The sequence below is a fragment of the Cydia strobilella genome, chromosome Z (assembly GCF_947568885.1).
Source record: "Cydia strobilella chromosome Z, ilCydStro3.1, whole genome shotgun sequence".
Taxonomy (NCBI): domain Eukaryota; kingdom Metazoa; phylum Arthropoda; class Insecta; order Lepidoptera; family Tortricidae; genus Cydia; species Cydia strobilella.
Genome location: NC_086068.1, coordinates 53,491,054 through 53,515,747, shown reverse-complemented (window position 1 = coordinate 53,515,747; position 24,694 = coordinate 53,491,054). Strand labels below are relative to the sequence as shown.

Sequence of the window (24,694 nt, the reverse complement as noted above, 5' to 3'; positions counted from 1 at the left end):
TATCAGTCATCTGGGTACTCCGACATTACATTACATGGGTACATTCCGAAATCAAAACTGTACTGAGAGCTGCGTTATATATTAACCGCAGTTTGAATAACCCCATGTAGGTCCGTAGTTTACTAGTTTAATCATAATAATCAATATAATCATCCTTGTAATAAGTTCTAAGTATAAACTAGTAGTGACCTGCAATAAGAAGGCACTCTTCGAAGGCCGCATAAATATGTGACACGCTCTTGGCTCTACAAATAAGATCATACATATTATTGCAGGTGACTACAGTAATAAACTATGGGTATGATAGTAGAGGTATGAAAAAGTTTAACTAAGGGTTATACCTTAGACCACCTTTTATTTCATTTCTTACCTACACGAAAATGTATCGTAACTAAAAGTTAGTGCTATTTAAACAAAATAAAACCTCACACTAATTGCATAATTACATACATAATATAAGAAATTAAATAGGCCCATTGCTTCCCACATTAACACAAAACTCCGATTTTTCTGTAAGTAAGAGCAGCTATTAATTGACTAAATTTGTATGCGTTCTTTTCATACGTTTATACCTCCGCTATGCGTTTTTTTGTTTCAGATATCGCCAATTTTATATTGGTCTCAGCCGCGCATTATCTTAATAGCAAAGGTAAAAGGCAGCATGGTTCCGATTGGAGTGGTGGTTGTCGGAATAGCTCCCTTCTCGGTCAGTTTTTGCTTGCCGGAGGGCGAGTGGTAGTGGTAGGTAAGTACTTACGTTGTGTTTAAATCACGACGCAGGCTTGGCATTATGCGCGAGGCGATCGCGCCGGTCATGAACCTACTTTACTGGTTCTTGCCGGTATTGTTCTTGGGCCAGAACAAGGTAAGGAGGCATCACGATTGTGTTCAATTTCGGCGCGGAACACCACGTGTTCTGCTTCGTAACCCGAACTGTTATGTGCTTGAAAATTATATGAAATATGTGTAGTTTTGTAAGACAATTATAATACCTAAAAATAATGAATGTATATTCAATTTAAATAATAGCTACAATGGAAAATCAATGTCATGTAAATAGTTTATTGTTAATGTAAATAATGTATATAGCTTAATTTTAAGATCAATATTTGCATGCTGCCATTGGCTAAACATGTGATACTGCTTATAATGATTATGTGAACTTAAAATTACCATGTTTAAGCAAATAAATAATTATCTTATCTTATCTTATCTTATCTTGTGGTGAATCAATATAGTCTTTTTATTAAACATTATCAATGGACCTAAACTTTATCACAGAAATACCTACTACCTACAGTAGGATTACTGATTTAATCCGGCCGGGCAAGAAACCGGCCGTTGACGAATTACAGGTGGTTTCTAAATAATCATCTAGAATTTTTTTTATGTTATAAAAACCACCTAATTAAAAAGTAAAAAAAGAATTGATTAATATATATTATGTAGGTTTTAAAACGTTATTTATTTAGATAACCAAGATCCACATATTGTTAGTTACATATTTTATGTTTTACTTATAACTAAGGTTAGTACGTTTATAATAAAATAAAATAAAAATTAAATACCTACGCAACAACATATTACTTTGATGAAACTAGGCAAAAAAATCATAACTTTACATCTTCGCATTTCATTTCGAAGGCTTTTCTAAGTCGGGGAAGAAATTTCAAAATTTCGTGTCTATCAAAGGCGGTGCCGAAAAAAATTTGGCTGTTTCATACATTTTGTTGGCTGGTCCATTTTCTATGGGAGGGTAAAATTTTTTCACGATTTCGTGGTTGATCCCATAGTAAAAGTTGCTCAGTATAATCCCAAAACCTCCCTGGCAACGGGAATGCACTTATTTTTTAGCCATCCTGTATATAGAAGGATATTTTTTTTTAGAACGCCATATGACTTTGACCCATGTTCTTTCACTGATAAGTGTTAAAATTGTTAAATATCAAACGGTGTCGCCATCTACCCGAGTATAGGCCAAAGGTGTGGCGCCATCTATTGAAGCATACATTTTCTTGATTTTTCCCAGCCACGCTTTTCTTTAGACTACTTATCTTATACAGAGTTGTTCCCACTTAACCTCTTTTACTACCTATCTGAAAATTATTGAATTAATTAATTAGGCATTTAGAACAAACTGATGCTTTTTATCTAAATACTAAGCTATTATTACTATAATTTTGCTTAAGATAATTAATTATAATACCTGTGTGACCAAAATTTCTGCGCCATAAAAATGCTTGGAAGCGGATTGTTGTCCAAACCTTTCTTCTTAGTAAGTATTACCAGGGGCCGCATTAGGTAAAAATTACATTCTAGTGGAATTATCCGTACATCGTCACTTCGGGCGTAAATAAGTTTTATCTTCGTCATTTTTATTTATTAATAACAAAACACATTTAATACTTTAAAACTAAACCTTAAAACCTAAGGGACTAAAACTAAAATACAACTATACATAAAAAACCTCCCCCAAATCCCCTGTTTCCGTTTCCGTTTAAGTTTATTGTTATATTTACAATGCAAGAAATTAAAAGGGTCAAAGATATAAGACAACTCGTTTACTACCTATAAGTAATTAATAAAGTATCTGTATTTGCACCTCCTTAATGAGTATACAGAATAATTACATGTACACAGTTAAGTAAGTCGTACGATTAAGGGAAGAGTATTTTTTTTTTGTAGTGAAACTTCTAACGCGACTTCCAAGTGACTTCCAACAAGGTTGCGTTAAACGTTTAACGCATGGAGGGGTTAATTTTATACTCTATTATTAACTCACTAAAGTTAACTTTCGCTCGACCAGCACGGTGTCGCTTATCTCTCTCTCTCTCTCTCTCTCTTGTTTGAATATACATACATGTACCAGGCGAACATAACGACCGGTCTGACCCTGCCTGTGAAGCCGATAGGCCTGGGTTCGTATCCCGGTAAGGGCATTTATTTGTGTGATGAACATAGATATTTGTTCCTGATTCATGGATGTTTTCTATGTATTTAAGTATTTGTATAAGTATTATATATATCGTTGTCTGAGTACCCACAACACACCACAACACAAGCCTTCTTGAGCTTACCGTGGGACTTAGCCAATTTGTGTAAGAATGTCCCTATAATATTTATTTATTATAACTATGAAGGAGGTTTACGCTTATTTTTTTATAAATTATCAAACTTCGAAACAAGAGTGTGACCAGTAAGTTGAATAGGGTAATTTCCCGAAAGTAGGGTAATTGATGCTAGTTCCACTTCTTTCGCGCGGAGGGACTCCACGCACTACATATTTTTTTCTTGATTTTTCGAGGTGCGTTTTTTCTTACTTATCTTATACGGAGTTACATATATGTATTATCTTTGGTATGACCAAATCAAAATGAGATAAAAATCTAAATAGAAAATATTCTATTTATGTTTGTTCGTATTAATACTTACATAGCTTAATTCATGTAAATTGTATTTTACATCACTTTTAGAAAGTTTTCAAAAAATATTGTTCTACAAAATTGAATTGTAATGATATAACATGTCGCGCCATCTACCGCCAAGTGGCAAGACTACACTACTACAAAGGCGCATAACAGATGGCGATACTAGTTACTTACGAGCCGTATAGTAGTGCTTGTCGCGACCACTAAACCAATGTGACTTACCTGGAACAATAACAACAATAGAATATTAAATATTGTAAATTAAATTGTAATAATAGTAATAAAGTATGTGGATCAATGACAGATTTCCGTTCTCAAACGTGTCAATATATAAAAATGCCTGCTTCGTGTCGATCGGATCACTACCAAATTATCAATAGCAAACCAGACAATGTTTATTTTTAATATATTATTGTTTTGGTAATTTTCAGTGCATCTTCAATATGGCGGATGGCGGCAACGCAACTTGCCAATGTACCAATTTACATGCACACTGACATTTCCGGCTTGCGAGTTGCGACACACTTTTCACATGCGATAACAACTTTAGAACGCAGACACCAGCCCAACTCAGTATATTGCACTATTCCGTGTAGTTTTATAATTAAGTTACAAAAAAAACGTAGAAATGAAATGTCTTTTGAAGGTAAATGTTCTCACTAATGACAATTCAGTACATTGTTAACAATAACACGGTAATGATATCATTACAACGCGATGATGGAACAAGGTGCCTACAAGTACGTTATCGAGTACCTACGTAAAACTAAAGCGAGGTTTAGACTAGCAAGACTTGCATGCAATTTTCATTACATTGCAGTATCTGATCAAACTTTTGAATGCAGTTTACCTTAGTAGTCGGCAACGTAAAGTAAATTGCATGCAAGTTCTTGCTAGTCTAAACCTCGCTTAATATTTAAATTTCTGATATTGCCAGTTTACCTGCCTATTTCACATAATTCTCTTACAGTAAAATGTTTCGTTAGGCACTATCGCCAGTTTGCAAAAACATAAATTTTCAGATTTTCAGGAAACCATTGCACGTATATAAAAAAAACCGACCAAGTGCGAGTCGGACTCGCGCACGAAGGGTTCCGTACCATTACGGAAAAAAACCGCAAAAAAATCACGTTTGTTGTATGGGAGCCCCATTTAAATATTTATATTATTCTGTTTTTAGTATTTGTTGTTATAGCGGCAACAGAAATGCATCATCTGTGAAAATTTCAACTGTCTAGCTACCACGGTTCATAAGATACAGCCTGGTGACAGACGGACAGACGGACAGCGGAGTCTTAGTAATAGGGTCCCGTTTTTACCCTTTGGGTACGGAACCCTAAAAAACTATTTCTTACTCATCTCATAGTGATATGAAAATGCGAGATGCGATTAATATCAGTGTTGGGCAAAATGTAACCTAACTACTGATTACTAACTACAACTACATTTTGTAGTTAGTAATCGTGATTACTAACTACAAAAAGTAACCGTAAAAGTAGTTAAAAATTTTGATTACTAACTACAAATTGTAGTTGCAATTGCGGTTACGTGATGACTTTTTCTAACTACTTATCTATCAGAGGGGCATTTCGTAATTGATTCCTGATAGGTTTAAGGGAATGCAGATTTCGAAATGAGGATTTTGGAAACCAAGATGGCGGCCGTGCGCTTGGTCATAAAAGTCGTCATGGATGTCGTTATATGGCTTTTAGGGAGTGCCGATTTTGAAAATGATGACGATTTTGGAATCCAAGATGGTGGCTACGCATTTTGTCATAAAAGTCGTCATGTATGTCGTTTTATAGGTTTTACGGAGTACCGGTTTCGAAAATGATGACCATTTTGGAATCAAAGATGGCGGCTACGCATTATGTCACAAAAGTCGTCATGGATATCGTTTTATAGGTTTATGGGAGTGCAGATTTCAAAAATGATGACGATTTTGGAAGCCAAGATGGCGTCTAAGCATTTTGTCATAAAAATCGTCATGAATGTCGTTTTATAGGTTTTAGGGAGTGCAGATCTCAAAAATGATACCTAACCATTTTGGAATCAAATTCACAAAAGTCATCATGAATGTCGTTATATGGGTTTTGGGAGTGCAGATACATTCATCCATGACGACTTTTGTGACAGTGCATGGCCGCCATCTTGGATTCCAAAATGGTCATCATTTTCGAAACCGGCTCCCTGAAACCTATAAAACGACATCCATGACGACTTTTATGACCATACCCCGCAATCGAACTAGCAAATCTGTAGCAGTTGTACATCAGGGTTGTCACTGTTGCCAAATGAAGATCAATGTCATGTTGGTAGAAAGTATAATATTTGCAACTTACTTTCTACCAACATGACATTGATCTTCATTTGGCAACAGTGACAACCCTGATGTACAACTGCTACAGATTTGCTAGTTCGATTGCGGGGTATGTTTATGACAAAATGCGTAGCCGCCATCATGGATTCCAAACTGGTCACCATTTTCGAAACCGGTACTCCGTAAAACCTATAAAACGACAAACTTTTATGACAAAATGCGTAGCCGCCATATTGGATTCCGAAATGGTCATCATTTTTGAAATCTGCACGCCCTAAAACCTATAAAACGACATCCATGACGACTTTTATGACAAAATGCGTAGACGCCATCTTGGATTTCATAATGGTCATCATTTTTAAAATATGCACTCACTAAAACCTATAAAACCACATCCGTGACGACTTTTAAGACATGGTGCATGGCCGCCGTTTTGGGATCCGAAATAGCCCATATTTTTTACATAAAGAAAGTGGTTCTATGTCAAGGACAAGAAAGATCAAAGTATTTTTACAGTACATATAATTATAGTGCTATTTTCTCGCACTAGTGCGTAAAGTGCACTTTTTGTGCATATGTCAAAAGATTAAAGGGCCATAATAATATGTATTGTAAAACGTTGTTCGATACACGTACGAATAGGTAATTCGCAACTCGTGTCGATTTAAAACACTCCCTGCGGTTTTAATTTATCGCCACTCATTTCGAATTTCCTCTTTTCCGTACTTGTATCGAAAATAACTATTTCATACAGTAATGTAATTTAGTCTGGAATATTAGCACTTTTACATATTTAGCCACCAAACAAAATATTCTTAGAACTAAAGTAGTCAGTAGTTACAACTACTCGATTACAGTAATCAGATTAACGACTACTTTATGTAACCTGATTATTGTAGTTAGGTTACATGTAGTTATGACTACATGTAGTTATGACTACTTGTAGTTAACTATTTTTAGTCGTAATCAGTAGTTAGATTACAAAATGTAGTTAACTGCGCGAAACACTGATTAATATCCGATATCAAAGATACATATAACTCCGTCCGATATGTAAGTATTGTACTTATGTATGCCTTATGTACGAGATAGGTATATATACTTATATGAGTGCAGGAGTGATCTCATGCATTTTATGCGGGCACGCGTTGGGGCGTTGGTTGCGACCTACACGCTTCACGCTGCAACGAACCAACTATCTACATAAAACATTGCTGTTTGCACAGTGGGATCATGCGGTTTCATCAAACTTAATTGACTTCCCAATCTGCAATCTGTAGGCTGCAGGTAAATCGGAAATTGTAACGTTAGCGTGGGCATTAGCAAAGGGCTAAATTCAGACGAAACTTTTACATTGGTACTTCGTATTCTGCATTTTATTCGAATGCTCACTTTATGAATTCATAAAGTGCACTTTTGCAGCTGGGTGTGCATACATAGAATAAAAACTTAAAATTTTACTTTGTACCAAGTAGGAAAGATAATTATACAAAAGTGGAACAGTAGTCATTCATAAATCTATGTAGTAAAGCTAGGTGGTAGAACTAATGCTTTCACGATATGTGTATTTGAAAATAGATAAACACAAATACATATGTACTATTTAAATGTCCAAACATAAACATAATAACAACGTGCTAGATCTTGGTGGGTTATACATAGCTAGTGGGGTGGGCGTCGGTTTTGCTAAAAAGTAACAACGTTTATGTAATTTTTACTGTAATATATAGTCGTAATGTAATGGCTGGCAGGCATTATACCTATACAAATTCATAAGAGCCTTAAGTTTCGAAAACAAATGGTAGCCACTAGAGGCCAGGTCGGGACTATACGGTGGGTGGCGAATTTTCTCGAAGCCCCACTTTGCAACAGCATCCTTGGTAATTGAAGCAGTGTGAATGGGCGCATGGTAGTAGAGAAGGCGCACACCTCTGCTAAGTTTTGTCCGAAGATTGTGCTTGATCACCTCTCGTAACTGTTCTTTAAGGGTAGCGTAGTAGCTGCCAGTCACCGTGGTATTACTTTATTTTATGTCTATCAACAGTATTCCGTGACAATCCCAGAACATGGTAGCCATGATATTTTTAGTGGATTGCGTTACCTTGGCCTGCCAAGGCGGCTGTTCACCATGACGACGCCACTCCTTTAATTCTCTTTTATAGAGGGAATCATAGTACAAAACCATTGTTTCGTCCGCAGTAACAACTGACTCCAGAAAACTCTTTCCGTTTTTATTATAGGCATCTAAAACTTCCTGAGAGCACGCTTCAGAACTTCCTCTTCCACTAACTTGACGCAGTCGTCAGTGAGTGCCGCAACCGTTCGGCCGGAGCGAGGTTCGTCAGTAACAGACTCCCGCCCTAAACGAAACTGCTAACTCTATTATTTAACAGTGAAAAATGATGGAGAGGAGTCCTTGTACACAGCATCCAGCCTTTTTTTAATGTCGAACGGGTTTACTCCTTCTTTTGTAAAGAACATGATCACGGAACGATGTTCTAATTTAAACATTTCGAAAAATTTCAGACTTCCTGTTGTTTTAACCGCCGTGAAATAAAAACCACAAACAATAGAAACCCAAAATCTACAAAAGAGCAGAATGAATGACAATCAGAATGACTTTTTTTTTCTTTTTTTAAAACGGCCAATACATTCCAGCCAGAAATATTTGGTCCGCACCTAGTACATAACTGACATAGGATGATAGGACACAGAATAACTAATAGTACTACCCATAGGATTCGCTTTAAATTTTGGAGACGTTCCGTATTGTTCGTCGACAAACTCATAACTAGCAACGACATTTATTCAAAAATTAACGTGTCTAGTGCCTTCTTTCTGACCCACTCCAAAATTCATTCAAGACGCAATGAAAGAACTAGAGGATGTGGTGTAATAGGTACATATGTATAATATACTCGTAGACGTAGGTAGGGATTTACAATTTACAACCCGTTCGGCTTCCTCTCTTAATTGATGGTGCAAACAAAAACCAGCCTCTGCCGCTAACGACATTGCATACTAAGGATAATCCCACTATACCGGATTGACAATATCGACGTTCGATACTCGATACGGAGTAATAAATTATCGTAGATATAACCAATGCATTTACAGGGACTTCAGTTTGTTAATTAAAATTGGCTGGGAAATATGACAAATCAGAAGCAGATATACCTATTTCTGTGAACTGACATTGTTACCATCGATAATCCCAGTGAAAGGATTATTACTCCATTAGTGTAATTCTGACTCTGACATTCTAATCTGTAATGCATTATTATTGTTGTGATTGTTTTATTATATTTTTTGTTGATTTTATTGTGTACCATATAATTAATTGTATTTGCATGCATATTAAACATATTAAAAACGGGTCACTCGCGTATTTTAAGTCGAAAAAGTCGAGTCGAGTTTTTTTATTAAAATTGTATTTGCATGCATTTAAGTATGTTTTATTGCAAATAAAGTGATTGATTGATTGTTTAGGAAAAGCCAAATTAATTAAAAAATGAGATCAACACTAACTGATGATAATCTGATCGTTCGTCGGAACAAGTAGGTAGTTGTTTGAGATGAGTTAAAAAAAGCTCACATGAATACGAATAAAACCAAAACTATTTAAAGCTGTAAAATGGAACAGAAGCATTATTATTTGTTCGCGGTAGGGTTGCACAAGCAGTGTATTTAAAACAAAAGATCGTATAGCTTCGGCTGATTACTCTATTTCGGTTCTTATTAGTATTGGGATTGGGGTTGGTTTGCTCATTGGTGTATTGTAGTTTTTGAGGTAGCACGTAAGGGACGGGAGGCAGGAACCGGATGCGCACGGTGCTGCGCCCGCGCCGCGATGCGACACAGGTGCGCCAAACGCACGCGACTGGAATCGCTAACATTGGACGTGATCTAACGCAAACGGTTGACTTTTAGGGACCTCAAATTACAGGAAATAGGCACGGAATAACAAAAATCTCCAATTACTTTTTACCTACCTGCTCGAAGCGGGTGGCAAAGCCGGAAATGTTAAATATTCTTAAGTACCTACGACACTCAATAAAACAAGTAACTGTCAAATTTTTTTTGTGACACACTTTTAGCTGACTGTACTTCTTCTCGTTTGCATGTCCATAGAGTACTTCTTGAGACCTTCATAATGAGCCTACACTTGATGTGTTTGTGTTTTTCCATCTAGGAGTTCCTTTGGCTACCTACCGGCTGCATCATCAGAACACCTCCATGTTAGCATATTATTGCATAGTACTCCAAATTTCAACTGAAGTGGTTCAAATTGTAGTTACAAGATTTGAAGCACTATAAATACAAAGGTTAGGTATATACGCAGTGAAGCTAAATAATAGTGTGTAAAGGAGCCCACTGACTATCAGTCCACCGGACGATATCGGCCTGTCAGTTAGAACAAAAATTAGACAGTTTCGAACAACTGACAGGCCGATATCGTCCGGCGGACTGATAGTCAGTGAGCCCCTTAAAATTACCTTTTAGCCGGGCTTGTCTCAAAGTTGATACTTGTAAATAACCAATATTAGAATTGTGTGTTTGCCTATTTTACTCCAGAGGTTTAAATTGAAGTCAATCTATCAACGACGGACATTATAAAATACAATTACAATTTGTCGATTGTAACGATTCCTTCGGTGACAATATCGTCTTTTGTTATGTAAACCGGTTATACAATAACGCCGGCGATAACCGCACACAGCTAGGGTGATTCTCAATTCTCAATGAGTCTGAAGGCTTAAATCGATGACCACTCAGGTCACGTCAAGGCGAGTACCTAACTACCTAATAGTAATCGATGCTCGAGTTTTTTCTTTGTTGCGAGTCTGTTTTGTCCTTAAGAGAAAATGCATGAATTTATTTTATTAACACGGGATCTCCATCCACCAATAGCTTCCTCGAGGAAATAGTAGCGATCGCTATAGTCGCCTTCTCGTTGGCGGTCCGAAACATGCATATTATAATCATGAAAATTTTAATTCCAATTGCAGTCCATCAAAGGAGGCAAATATGAATAAATCGTTAGGACATTTTTACGTTGTCAGTTTGCTATTGTATAGTTACGCTACGGTACAGTGGAGACTCGGCGGTTGGAATGCTGTTACAGTTTTATCGCATCTCCCACTACCGCTATGCGATCTACGGGAACAGGCGAGGCGGCATAACGCATATAATAACGTCATTCCCGCCCGGGATTGTGTAGCGACTAATGAATGCGAATCGAGACTACAAAAGCGCAGACCGGTCCCGAGATTACTATGGTAAACTCCATAGTTTGATATACTTGATATACTTATTCAACTTTAATATTCGCGATTCAGTATTAGTTATGCGTATTACAATGTAAATAATTCATAAACAATAAAAATAATAAAATAATTCAGTCTATATAATGGTGTCCCACTGCTGGGCACAGTCCCCCTCTCATGCGCGAGAGGACTTGAGCTATAGGTGGTAATAGGCGTGGGGACTACGCTAGTGTAATATGCTGGCAATTACCCACATAATGCGAGTTGGGGATTAGACATACACATATGTACACGTTTAAATTATTCGCATTTGTATGCAGGTTTCCAACATAGGTTCCATAAAAATCATTAGTACGAGCCAGGATTTGAACCCACGACTTCCGGATTGAAACTAGGACGCAGATCCACTCGGCCACCACCGCTTCTCAAATAATCCAATGACATAATAAATCAAATCTTGTTTATTTGTATTATCATGTATATAGTACATATTTAAAACAATCGAAAACTGCTTCAATCATAAATCATAAACTTATGTTTTCTCTGGCGTTGCATAGGGTAAAAATAAGATCTAAACTCTCGCATTGGCTGCAAAAGAGACAATTAAAACTAATAATTCCCATTATTACATTATTGATATCCTTAAACGTGTAGTTTATTTAAAGGACGATGTCGATGTTTAACCATCTACCAGTTGGTATTGCTTTATAGTTTAGTTATTATATTATAAAACACTTACCATTATTTTCCTCTTGTGTAGTTTCAAAGTCCGCAAGGGACATATTGGAGAGATCCTCGACGTAGACCTGCGGCTGGCGACTAAGAGAGTGCCGGCCCCCCAGCGAGTGGTAGCAGTTCTCCTCCTCGTCGGCCGCCTCCTCGGTGGAAGAGCCCTTCAGGCACGAGTGGAAGCTCCGGGAGAGACGCCGCTCCGTACTCATCGTGGCACATGTCCTGACGCTCCTCACGTAATCCAAAACTCTGGCACTAAACTTGCACTTTACTATTAAAGTTCACTATAGCATCACGAACACAAACTACTTGTTATATGGCACTGGTACCAGTGTTGGCCGAACGCTAATGCCATTAACCATTAAAAATTAACAATTAAAAAGGTTAATGGCCATTAACCATTAGCCATTTAATTCGGATTAAAGTTAATTCGGATTAAAGTTAATTCGGATTAAATTTTTGAGACGTTAATGGCCATTGAAGTTAATTCGGATTAACTTTAATTCGGATTAACTTCAATGGCCATTAAAGTTTCTAAAAATTTATTAGAATTACTCTCAATTGCATCAACGTCTAATAAAATTACATTCGTGATATTTTAAAATGAGACAGCAAAATGACCCTGACTGAACCCTGGCAGTAGTAGCAGTACCTACCTACTACCTAGTAGAATTCTGGTTTGGTGCAACACAGACATACGCGGTTTTGGTCATTTAAATCGTCTTGATGAGCACTTCGGAGAGCCGTACCCACGATAGAGCTGATGCTGAACCCTGGCAGTACCTAATGGATCTAAGGTTTGGTGCAACATAGGCACACGCTGTTTTAGTCATCCGACTCGTCTTGATGAGCACTTCGGAGAGCCATACCCATGATAGAGCTGATGCTGAACCCTGGCAGTACCTAATGGATCTAAGGTTTGGTGCAACATAGGCACACGCTGTTTTAGTCACCCGACTCGTCTTGATGAGCACTTAGGAGAGCAGTACCCATAATGGAGGTGATGCTGAACCCTGGCAGTACCTAGCGGAACTAAGGTTTGGTGCAACATAGGCACACGCTGTTTTAGTCATCCGACTCGTCTTGATGAGCACTTAGGAGAGCAGTACCCATGATAGAGCTGATGCTGAACCCTGGCACTACCTAGTGGATCTAAGGTTTGGTGCAACATAGGCACACGCTGTTTTAGTCACCCGACTCGTCTTGATGAGCACTTAGGAGAGCGGTACCCATGATAGAGCTGATGCTGAACCCTAGCAGTACCTAGTGGATCTAAGGTTTGGTGCAACATAGGCACACGCTGTTTTAGTCACCCGACTCGTCTTGATGAGCACTTAGGAGAGCAGTACCCATAATGGAGCTGATGCTGAACCCTGGCAGTACCTAGTGGATCTAAGGTTTGGTGCAACATAGGCACACGCTGTTTTAGTCACCCGACTCGTCTTGATGAGCACTTAGGAGAGCAGTACCCATGATAGAGCTGATGCTGAACCCTGGCAGTACCTAGTGGATCTAAGGTTTGGTGCAACATAGGCACACGCTGTTTTAGTCACCCGACTCGTCTTGATGAGCACTTAGGAGAGCGGTACCCATGATAGAGCTGATGCTGAACCCTGGCAGTACCTAGTGGATCTAAGGTTTGGTGCAACATAGGCACACGCTGTTTTAGTCACCCGACTCGTCTTGATGAGCACTTAGGAGAGCAGTACCCATGATAGAGCTGATGCTGAACCCTGGCACTACCTAGTGGATCTAAGGTTTGGTGCAACATAGGCACACGCTGTTTTAGTCATCCGACTCGTCTTGATGAGCACTTAGGAGAGCAGTACCCATGATAGAGCTGATGCTGAACCCTGGCAGTACCTAGTGGATCTAAGGTTTGGTGCAACATAGGCACACGCTGTTTTAGTCACCCGACTCGTCTTGATGAGCACTTAGGAGAGCGGTACCCATGATAGAGCTGATGCTGAACCCTGGCAGTACCTAGTGGATCTAAGGTTTGGTGCAACATAGGCACGCGCTGTTTCGGTCATCTGACTCGTCTTGATGAGCACTTAGGAGAGCGGTACCCATGATAGAGCTGATGCTGCACCCTGGCAGTACCTAGTGGATCTAAGGTTTGGTGCAACATAGGCACGCGCTGTTTAGGTCATCCGACTCGTCTTGATGAGCACTTAGAAGAGCAGTACCCATGATAGAGCTGATGCTGAACCCTGGCAGTACCTAGTGGGTCTAAGGTTTGGTGCAACATAGGCACACGCTGTTTTAGTCATCCGACTCGTCTTGATGAGCACTTAGGAGAGCAGTACCCATGATAGAGCTGATGCTGAACCCTGGCAGTACCTAGTGGATCTAAGGTTTGGTGCAACATAGGCACACGCTGTTTTAGTCACCCGACTCGTCTTGATGAGCACTTAGTAGAGCGGTACCCATGATAGAGCTGATGCTGAACCCTGGCAGTACCTAGTGGATCTAAGGTTTGGTGCAACATAGGCACGCGCTGTTTAGGTCGTCCGACTCGTCTTGATGAGCACTTAGGAGAGCAGTACCCATGATAGAGCTGATGCTGCACCCTGGCAGTACCTAGTGGATCTAAGGTTTGGTGCAACATAGGCACGCGCTGTTTTGGTCATCTGACTCGTCTTGATGAGCACTTAGGAGAGCGGTACCCACGATAGAGCTGATGCTGAACCCTGGCAGTACCTAGTGGATCTAAGGTTTGGTGCAACATAGGCACGCGCTGTTTTGGTCATCTGACTCGTCTTGATGAGCACTTAGTAGAGCGGTACCCATGATAGAGCTGATGCTGAACCCTGGCAGTACATAGTGGAAGTAAGGTTTGGTGCAACATAGGCACGCGCTGTTTTGGTCATCCGACTCGTCTTGAGGAGCACTTAGAAGAGCAGTAACCATGATAGAGCTGATGCTGAACCCTGGCAGTACCTAGTGGATCTAGGGTTTGGTGCAACATAGGCACACGCTGTTTTAGTCATCCGACTCGTCTTGATGAGCACTTAGGAGAGCAGTACCCATGATAGAGCTGATGCTGAACCCTGGCACTACCTAGTGGATCTAAGGTTTGGTGCAACATAGGCACACGCTGTTTTAGTCATCCGACTCGTCTTGATGAGCACTTAGGAGAGCAGTACCCATGATAGAGCTGATGCTGAACCCTGGCAGTACCTAGTGGATCTAAGGTTTGGTGCAACATAGGCACACGCTGTTTTAGTCATCCGACTCGTCTTGATGAGCACTTAGGAGAGCAGTACCCATGATAGAGCTGATGCTGAACCCTGGCAGTACCTAATGGATCTAAGGTTTGGTGCGACATAGGCACACGCTGTTTTAGTCATCCGACTCGTCTTGATGAGCACTTATGAGAGCAGTACCCATAATGGAGCTGATGCTGAACCCTGGCAGTACCTAGCGGAACTAAGGTTTGGTGCAACGTAGGCACACGCTGTTTTAGTCATCCGACTCGTCTTGATGAGCACTTAGGAGAGCAGTACCCATGATAGAGCTGATGCTGAACCCTGGCAGTACCTAGTGGATCTAAGGTTTGGTGCATCATAGGGACACGCTGTTTTAGTCACCCGACTCGTCTTGATAAGCACTTAGGAGAGCGGTACCCATGATAGAGCTGATGCTGAACCCTGGCAGTACCTAGTGGATCTAGGGTTTGGTGCAACATAGGCACACGCTGTTTTAGTCACCCGACTCGTCTTGATGAGCACTTAGGAGAGCAGTACCCATAATGGAGCTGATGCTGAACCCTGGCAGTACATAGTGGATCTAAGGTTTGGTGCAATATAGGCACGCGCTGTTTAGGTCATCCGACTCGTCTTGATGAGCACTTAGAAGAGCAGTACCCATGATAGAGCTGATGCTGAACCCTGGCAGTACCTAGTGGATCTAAGGTTTGGTGCAACATAGGCACACGCTGTTTTAGTCACCCGACTCGTCTTGATGAGCACTTAGGAGAGCGGTACCCATGATAGAGCCTTACCACCTACCTTAGATCCACTAGGTATTGCCAGGGTTCAGCATCAGCTCTATCATGGGTACTGCTCTCCTAAGTGCTCATCAAGACGAGTCGGATGACCAAAACAGCGCGTGCCTATGTTGCACCAAACCTTAGATCCACTAGGTACTGCCAGGGTTCAGCATCAGCTCTATCATGGGTACTGCTCTCCTAAGTGCTCATCAAGACGAGTCGGATGACTAAAACAGCGTGTCCCTATGATGCACCAAACCTTAGATCCACTAGGTACTGCCAGGGTTCAGCATCAGCTCTATCATGGGTACCGCTCTCCTAAGTGCTTATCAAGACGAGTCGGGTGACTAAAACAGCGTGTCCCTATGATGCACCAAACCTTAGATCCACTAGGTACTGCCAGGGTTCAGCATCAGCTCTATCATGGGTACTGCTCTCCTAAGTGCTCATCAAGACGAGTCGGATGACTAAAACAGCGTGTGCCTACGTTGCACCAAACCTTAGTTCCGCTAGGTACTGCCAGGGTTCAGCATCAGCTCCATTATGGGTACTGCTCTCATAAGTGCTCATCAAGACGAGTCGGATGACTAAAACAGCGTGTGCCTATGTCGCACCAAACCTTAGATCCATTAGGTACTGCCAGGGTTCAGCATCAGCTCTATCATGGGTACTGCTCTCCTAAGTGCTCATCAAGACGAGTCGGATGACTAAAACAGCGTGTGCCTATGTTGCACCAAACCTTAGATCCATTAGGTACTGCCAGGGTTCAGCATCAGCTCTATCATGGGTACTGCTCTCCTAAGTGCTCATCAAGACGAGTCGGATGACTAAAACAGCGTGTGCCTATGTTGCACCAAACCTTAGACCCACTAGGTACTGCCAGGGTTCAGCATCAGCTCTATCATGGGTACTGCTCTTCTAAGTGCTCATCAAGACGAGTCGGATGACCTAAACAGCGCGTGCCTATGTTGCACCAAACCTTAGATCCACTATGTACTGCCAGGGTTCAGCATCAGCTCCATTATGGGTACTGCTCTCCTAAGTGCTCATCAAGACGAGTCGGGTGACTAAAACAGCGTGTGCCTATGTTGCACCAAACCCTAGATCCACTAGGTACTGCCAGGGTTCAGCATCAGCTCTATCATGGGTACCGCTCTCCTAAGTGCTTATCAAGACGAGTCGGGTGACTAAAACAGCGTGTCCCTATGATGCACCAAACCTTAGATCCACTAGGTACTGCCAGGGTTCAGCATCAGCTCTATCATGGGTACTGCTCTCCTAAGTGCTCATCAAGACGAGTCGGATGACTAAAACAGCGTGTGCCTACGTTGCACCAAACCTTAGTTCCGCTAGGTACTGCCAGGGTTCAGCATCAGCTCCATTATGGGTACTGCTCTCATAAGTGCTCATCAAGACGAGTCGGATGACTAAAACAGCGTGTGCCTATGTCGCACCAAACCTTAGATCCATTAGGTACTGCCAGGGTTCAGCATCAGCTCTATCATGGGTACTGCTCTCCTAAGTGCTCATCAAGACGAGTCGGATGACTAAAACAGCGTGTGCCTATGTTGCACCAAACCTTAGATCCATTAGGTACTGCCAGGGTTCAGCATCAGCTCTATCATGGGTATGGCTCTCCGAAGTGCTCATCAAGACGAGTCGGATGACTAAAACAGCCTGTGCCTATGTTGCACCAAACCTTAGATCCATTAGGTACTGCCAGGGTCCAGCATCAGCTCTATCTTGGGTACTGCTCTTCCAAGTGCTCATCAAGACGAGTCGGATGACTAAAACAGCGTGTGCCTATGTTGCACCAAACCTTAGTTCCGCTAGGTACTGCCAGGGTTCAGCATCAGCTACATTATGAGTACTGCTCTCCTAAGTGCTCATCAAGACGAGTCGGGTGACTAAAACAGCGTGTGCCTATATTGCACCAAACCTTAGATCCACTAGGTACTGCCAGGGTTCAGCATCAGCTCTATCATGGGTACTGCTCTCCTAAGCGCTCATCAAGACGAGTCGGATGACTAAAACAGCGTGTGCCTATGTTGCACCAAACCTTAGATCCATTAGGTACTGCCAGGGTTCAGCATCAGCTCTATCATGGGTACTGCACTCCTAAGTGCTCATCAAGACGAGTCGGATGACTAAAACAGCGTGTGCCTATGTTGCACCAAACCTTAGTTCCGCTAGGTACTGCCAGGGTTCAGCATCAGCTCCATTATGGGTACTGCTCTCCTAAGTGCTCATCAAGACGAGTCAGGTGACTAAAACAGCGTGTGCCTATGTTGCACCAAACCTTAGATCCACTAGGTAGTTCCAGGGTTCAGCATCAGCTCTATCATGGGTACTGCTCTCCTAAGTGCTCATCAAGACGAATCGGATGACTAAAACAGCGTGTGCCTATTTTGCACCAAACCTTAGTTCCGCGAGGTACTGCCAGGGTTCAGCATCAGCTCCATTATGGGTACTGCTCTCCTAAGTGCTCATCAAGACGAGTCGGGTGACTAAAACAGCGTGTGCCTATGTTGCACCAAACCTTAGATCCACTAGGTACTGCCAGGGTTCAGCATCAGCTCTATCATGGGTACTGCTCTCCTAAGTGCTCATCAAGACGAGTCAGGTGACTAAAACAGCGTGTGCCTATGTTGCACCAAACCTTAGATCCACTAGGTACTGCCAGGGTTCAGCATCAGCTCTATCATGGGTACTGCTCTCCTAAGTGCTCATCAAGACGAGTCGGGTGACTAAAACAGCGTGTGCCTATGTTGCACCAAACCTTAGATCCACTAGGTACTGCCAGGGTTCAGCATCAGCTCTATCATGGGTACCGCTCTCCTAAGTGCTCATCAAGACGAGTCGGGTGACTAAAACAGCGTGTGCCTATATTGCACCAAACCTTAGATCCACTAGGTACTGCCAGGGTTCAGCATCAGCTCTATCATGGGTACCGCTCTCCTAAGTGCTTATCAAGACGAGTCGGGTGACTAAAACAGCGTGTCCCTATGATGCACCAAACCTTAGATCCACTAGGTACTGCCAGGGTTCAGCATCAGCTCTATCATGGGTACTGCTCTCCTAAGTGCTCATCAAGACGAGTCGGATGACTAAAACAGCGTGTGCCTACGTTGCACCAAACCTTAGTTCCGCTAGGTACTGCCAGGGTTCAGCATCAGCTCCATTATGGGTACTGCTCTCATAAGTGCTCATCAAGACGAGTCGGATGACTAAAACAGCGTGTGCCTATGTTGCACCAAACCTTAGATCCATTAGGTACTGCCAGGGTTCAGCATCAGCTCTATCATGGGTATGGCTCTCCGAAGTGCTCATCAAGACGAGTCGGATGACTAAAACAGCCTGTGCCTATGTTGCACCAAACCTTAGATCCATTAGGTACTGCCAGGGTTCAGCATCAGCTCTATCATGGGTATGGCTCTCCGAAGTGCTCATCAAGACGAGTCGGATGACTAAAACAGCCTGTGCCTATGTTGCACCAAACCTTAGATCCATTAGGTACTGCCAGGGTTCAGCATCAGCTCTATCATGGGTACGGCTCTCCGAAGTGCTCATCAAGACGATTTAAATGACCAAAACCGCGTATGTCTGTGTTGCACCAAACCAGAATTCTACTAGGTAGTAGGTAGGTACTGCTACTACTGCCAGGGTTCAGTCAGGGTCATTTTGCTCTCTCATTTTAAAATATCACGAATGTAATTTTATTAGACGTTAATCCAAATTGAGAGTAATTCGGATTAATTATTTGACTTTCATGCCCATTGAAGTTAATCCGAATTAAAGTTAATCCGAATTAACTTCAATGGCCATTAACGTCTCAAAAATTTAATCCGAATTAACTTTAATGCAATTGGTTAATGGCGGAACTAATGGTTAATAAAATTGATCAATGGTTAATTAAAATTAACAATTACGGCCAACACTGACTGGTACTATTAATCACTTAGATCAGAAGCATATTTTTAAGAACTTGCATCACCTGTTTATATAAAAAAAGTCAGATACAATCAATATGGAAGCGTTGTATTCTTATAGAATGCAGTTCCAAGTATCGTGACCTAACCGACTGCTATCTATCATGTGTGCTCTACACACCTTCTCAGATAAGACTGCATTTGTTTCACGTATTACAATATTAGTTTTTTATCGTCCGTTATCACGAAGTACCTGTAATCATACGACATCAGCGCTCCACTGAGCCAATGAACTATATGCATACTTACTATAAATATATATAGGTAAGATAACGTACTCAAGCTAATAAGATCAATTATTAACAGTAGCCTTCGAACACTATTTTGAACAACTGAAATCTTGATTTTAAGCAACGTCTACGATCGCGAATGAAAAAAAGATCATGTTTGCTGAACCCTGTTTTACAAATTGTCTGAATAGTTTTTGCGAGAAGAAGCAATTGCCACATCCTTTAAGATGAAGCGTCGAGGACCAGACAAACACGTTATAGAGGAACTGAGCGGGAACGTGGGACTCGACCAAAAGCGAGTTCAACGAACCTCTAAAGAATGAGGTCTTCAAATGTGACATACGACTAATGAATGGCAGACTGACAAAGGCCCATCGCTGTCGAGCTCAAACACCGAAGCTAGTACCTACCTAATGATGAAGTGTTGTACCTACCATTTAAAACCTTCTTACAAATAAAGCTAACCTCATAAGTTTGAGCTGCTCTCATTTGAGTGCTGAATAAGGATATACATAGCAAGATTACTAGAGGTAAAAAACGAGAGTTTCTACTGCAATATAAAAAGACACATTCATTTCATTAAGTCAAACGCGTTTTGTCTGGTTTTATGTCTTTGCGTGACGCAGGTACTCAAAATAACCATACCTCTTACACCATAACAGTGTCTTAATTGTAGAAAAACTACCGTAATGCCAAGTAATTAAAAGATAGCGCAACGATAGTTGCACAAACGGTTCGTAGCCTAGCCCTGACCACTTTATTTGAATTACCACAGCAAATCGTAGATTTAATAAATAAATATTTATCCAATAAAACGACAAGAAATGTCTTCCATACTGAAAATTGAATTATGCGTCGTACCGTTTCCGTATTAGGTGACTATACGTAAAGATGAGATTCAAAACAATGATACGTTGACGCTTAAATTGCTCTCGATTACTCTCAGTTTTTGCAAGTTGCGCAAGAGTCGAATCACGCGAAACTCGAAGTAGGAAGAGACAGTTACGATTGCGGGCCCATCACACATGGTTTTAATTAACACCACGATGCAATAAGCAGCTTACACATTGACAAAAAGAGTGAAATCTTCAACGAGCCATTGTCTCGGTGGAAAGTTCCGCGTGGGAACGGGATGTGAATCTATTTAGTCGTTCCGAGGAGAAAATCGCGAAATAAACCTTTATTACAATACATGCTAACAAAGACCTCGAGGAAGAGGTGCTGTTATGAAATGTTGAAAGTCTAAACTACAAGACGTAAGTAACACGACACAAACCACCGTTCCTATTGGTATTAGTACAAGTAAAATGAAAGCCTTATTACTTTAGCCCAACAGCACTTCCCGTTTTGTTGAAGGTCTTGCGGTTCAGCTGGCTATCTTACTTTCATGCAAGAAAATAAGATTCGGAAACACGACAATGGGGAGGTGAACTAAATTTACCGTCGCATATTCGCAATAGCAAAAATAGCATGTGGCCGGTGACCGTCAGTGAACCCGCGCGGAGGAAGTAAGGGCTACGTTAACATTCACACTTCGTATTTGCAGAATATTAGATGGTCGTAAGCACGTGGTGGCTTACGACGGCGACGAGGTGTTGCTAGGCTCCCGTCGGGGCAAACAATCTGCGCCTACTTTGCGGTGAAGGCCGTCTCAAGGTGCCAGCCCATCCGGAACGCCCAATAGCCATGGCAAATATTTTATAGTTACAACACGTTTCCATTCAACTCATTGCAATTACAAACCCCCGCGCTTCCCATACGGTACTTACGAGTATAATGCCAATCTCTAAGTATACAATAACAAATGAACGGCGACTCATCCACTTGAAGATAAGGCATATGAGCGACGTGCAATCAAATACTGGAGCTTAGTCGATATGAACGACGAAACATCCTGATAAGAGTGATAATTGCAACGGTTGGATTACGAGATGAATGGGAACAACGGCGTGTGCTAAATGAGAAGATGGCATGTTTGATGCACGGTTATGGAAACGAAGTGGGTCATGATTGGCTTGCAGCCAACACTTTTACGGCACGAGACCGATATTTCCTTGAGATTAAGACTGACCAGAGTCCGGCAGCGTTCGCGTGCTGAGTCATTAGTACCCTTATAATGTGCCACGTGGACATCGACTTATTTAATTACCGTCCACTGCCTACACCATGAACTGAGAACCGAATTACTACAATACATCAGGTTTAAACTCCGCTACCGATTAAAATAAATTAAATACGAGTATTAAATATCCCAGGTATCGCTGGTGCGACATGGTGAAGGGGGATCTGCGCGAACTTGGGGTCGCACAGGACCAAAGAAAAGTGGCTGATAGCTGTCTTGTGTCGGAGGTCGGAGGCCAAGTCTCATTTTGGGTCGCTGAGCCAACGTCAGTAAGCAAGCGAAAGATTCAAAATTGAACCACGAGCGTAGCGAGTGGTTCGAAAAGTGGAATCTTGAGCGATGCGAGGGTTTCAAAGCACGAGGATTAAACAAATTTTGCCCCCAAGTGAAACACAACATTTTTCACCACACTAACCCGAAGAAAATATTAACTGTAAGATATCAAACAAAAACAAATCCAAATGAACGTCATTAAATATTTATCATTCTAAATTATCGTTTAAAAGTCAATTCTACCAGCTAACTAAGGAAACAACTCAAAATTTGCGCCTAATTACTTTGCCCCACATGTGGATAAAATACAAATTTCTCATCAGTTTTTAGGGTTCCGTACCCAAAGGGTAAAAACGGGACCCTATTACTAAGACTCCGCTGTCTGTCTGTCTGTCTGTCTGTCTGTCCGTCTGTCACCAGGCCGTAGCTCATGAACCGTGATAGCTAGACATTTAAATTTTCACAGATGATGTATTTCTGTTGCCGTTATAACAGCAAATACTAAAAACAGAATAAAATTAATATTTTAGCGGGGCTCCCATACAACAAATGTGATTTTTTGCCGTAATGGTACGGAACCCTTCGTGCGCGAGTCCGACACGCACTTGGCCAGTTTTATAATTAATCAAGAGAGCCGTTACCAGCTAGTGTGGTGAAAAATAATAATATTACATAACTTAAGTTATTAACGAGAGTCGAAAGTTAACATTTAATGTGCGAAGCGAACTTCTTTGAACAACCGGCCAAGTGCGAGTCGGACTCGCGTTCCAAGGGTTCCGTACATTACACAATTTAAACAAAGTATTTTTTATGTGAAACGTGAGTGAAATGTCTTTAAAAAACCCGTAGGGGCGGATCAAAAACTAAGTAATTAAGCCCGACTCACGCTTGACTGCACTTTTCTAATAGGTTTTCTTGTAATGTGTTTTCTGGTAAAGATCTATTTTGCGTATTTTTCAAAATTTTTGACCCAGTAGTTTCGGAGATAAAGGGGGGGGGAATGGTCATTTTTTGCCTATTTTCTTGAATAACTTCTAAATTGTTTATCCTAAAATGATAAAAAATATATATTTGAGATTCTTACAATGGGCTCTTTCATTTGATATGTAACACGATATAGTTTGAAAAACTTTATTTTTTAATTTTCACATTTACCCCCCAAAAGTGCCCCCCCCTGTTTAAAATTCATTTGTTTACGTTACATGTTCGTCTTTGGGTCACAAACTTACATATGTATACCAAATTTCAACTTAATTAGTCCAGTAATTTCAGAGAAAATAGGCTGTGACAGACGGACAGACAGACAGACGCACGAGTGATCCTATAAGGGTTCCATTTTTCCTTTTGAGGTACGGAACCCTAAAAAAGGCATCATAATTCGATTTATGCAAATTTCTAAATTTGAATTACTTTGGGATCTAATTAAATTTTATTTTTTGTTGGAAGTATTCGAATGGTCAGTAGGTACAACTTTGACACGTTGTAGGTATAACATTCACTAAAGTAAAATCTCAATTTAGCGCTTTCGCAGGTAGGTTCTTTTACTTTCTTCGGAATATAGTCGCAATGTGTAGTTAGCAAACGTCGTTAAAACGTACAACATTTAACATGGTAAAAATAAACAAGGAACTTATTCTCGTAAAATAACAGTTTAAAAAATCCTGGGTATGTTTGATGTGTCCGCGCCGGGTTAAATTGCCTGAGATTTGACATTCAAATTATTTTCAACGGAAAGTTATTCGTTAACATTATGTTCATGAAACAGCCATTACAATATCTGGCAGCTGCAGCCAACACGCGTGCGGCATTCTGCTGCAAATCGCATCAATGTTTAGGCGTACGCGTACGTAAACATCTACTGAGTCGATGTATGCCAGGGAAAGCTTTTATAGCCGGCCTATAGTGGCTATACATATTACGTCGACGGCAGGTTATGAAGGTAAGCCACACATAATAAAAGCATGTTGCCCTAAATAAACGTTATGATTAACTTTCACTCGAAAAGTACTCTAATAGGAGTAATGATCTCCAAACAGCCGGATAGTCGGAGCGCCGGTTTGAAGCGCGCTTTTGTTCAGTTCATATGAAAGGCTGTAAATAGGTTGTTCGAGCAAATAAAACGCATCCGCCTGCGACAAACGCTGACATCGTAACTAATGACGTGGCAGGTATAAATCATGTTTATAATAGCCGGGCCCAGGCGAAGACGCCGAAGGAAACGGTCGATTTGCGACGGATATGGCCACTGGGACAAGTAGAGCGAGGTACTCGTTCGGCGGAATTAATCTAAGTACACTTTAAATAAGTAGATATGTGTTGTATTAGTAGATTGTGTCACA

The 24,694-nt window shown here is 41.0% G+C and overlaps 1 protein-coding gene across 5 annotated transcripts in view; it reads right to left on the bottom strand.

Annotated features, from left to right (window-relative positions):
* The window catches only part of LOC134754770 (ras GTPase-activating protein raskol), a 238,952-nt gene that overhangs the window by 39,941 nt on the left and 174,317 nt on the right, over positions 1–24,694 (bottom strand). Inside the window, exon 1 of one of the 5 annotated variants that reach the window (XM_063691125.1) lies at positions 11,755–12,070. The exons of the other annotated variants lie outside the window; for them this stretch is intronic. Within the exon in view, the coding sequence (XP_063547195.1) occupies positions 11,755–11,956 (202 nt within the window). The 5' untranslated portion in view covers positions 11,957–12,070. Of the gene's footprint in view, positions 1–11,754; positions 12,071–24,694 lie in introns of those variants that run through there. 5 annotated transcript variants of the gene reach the window in all.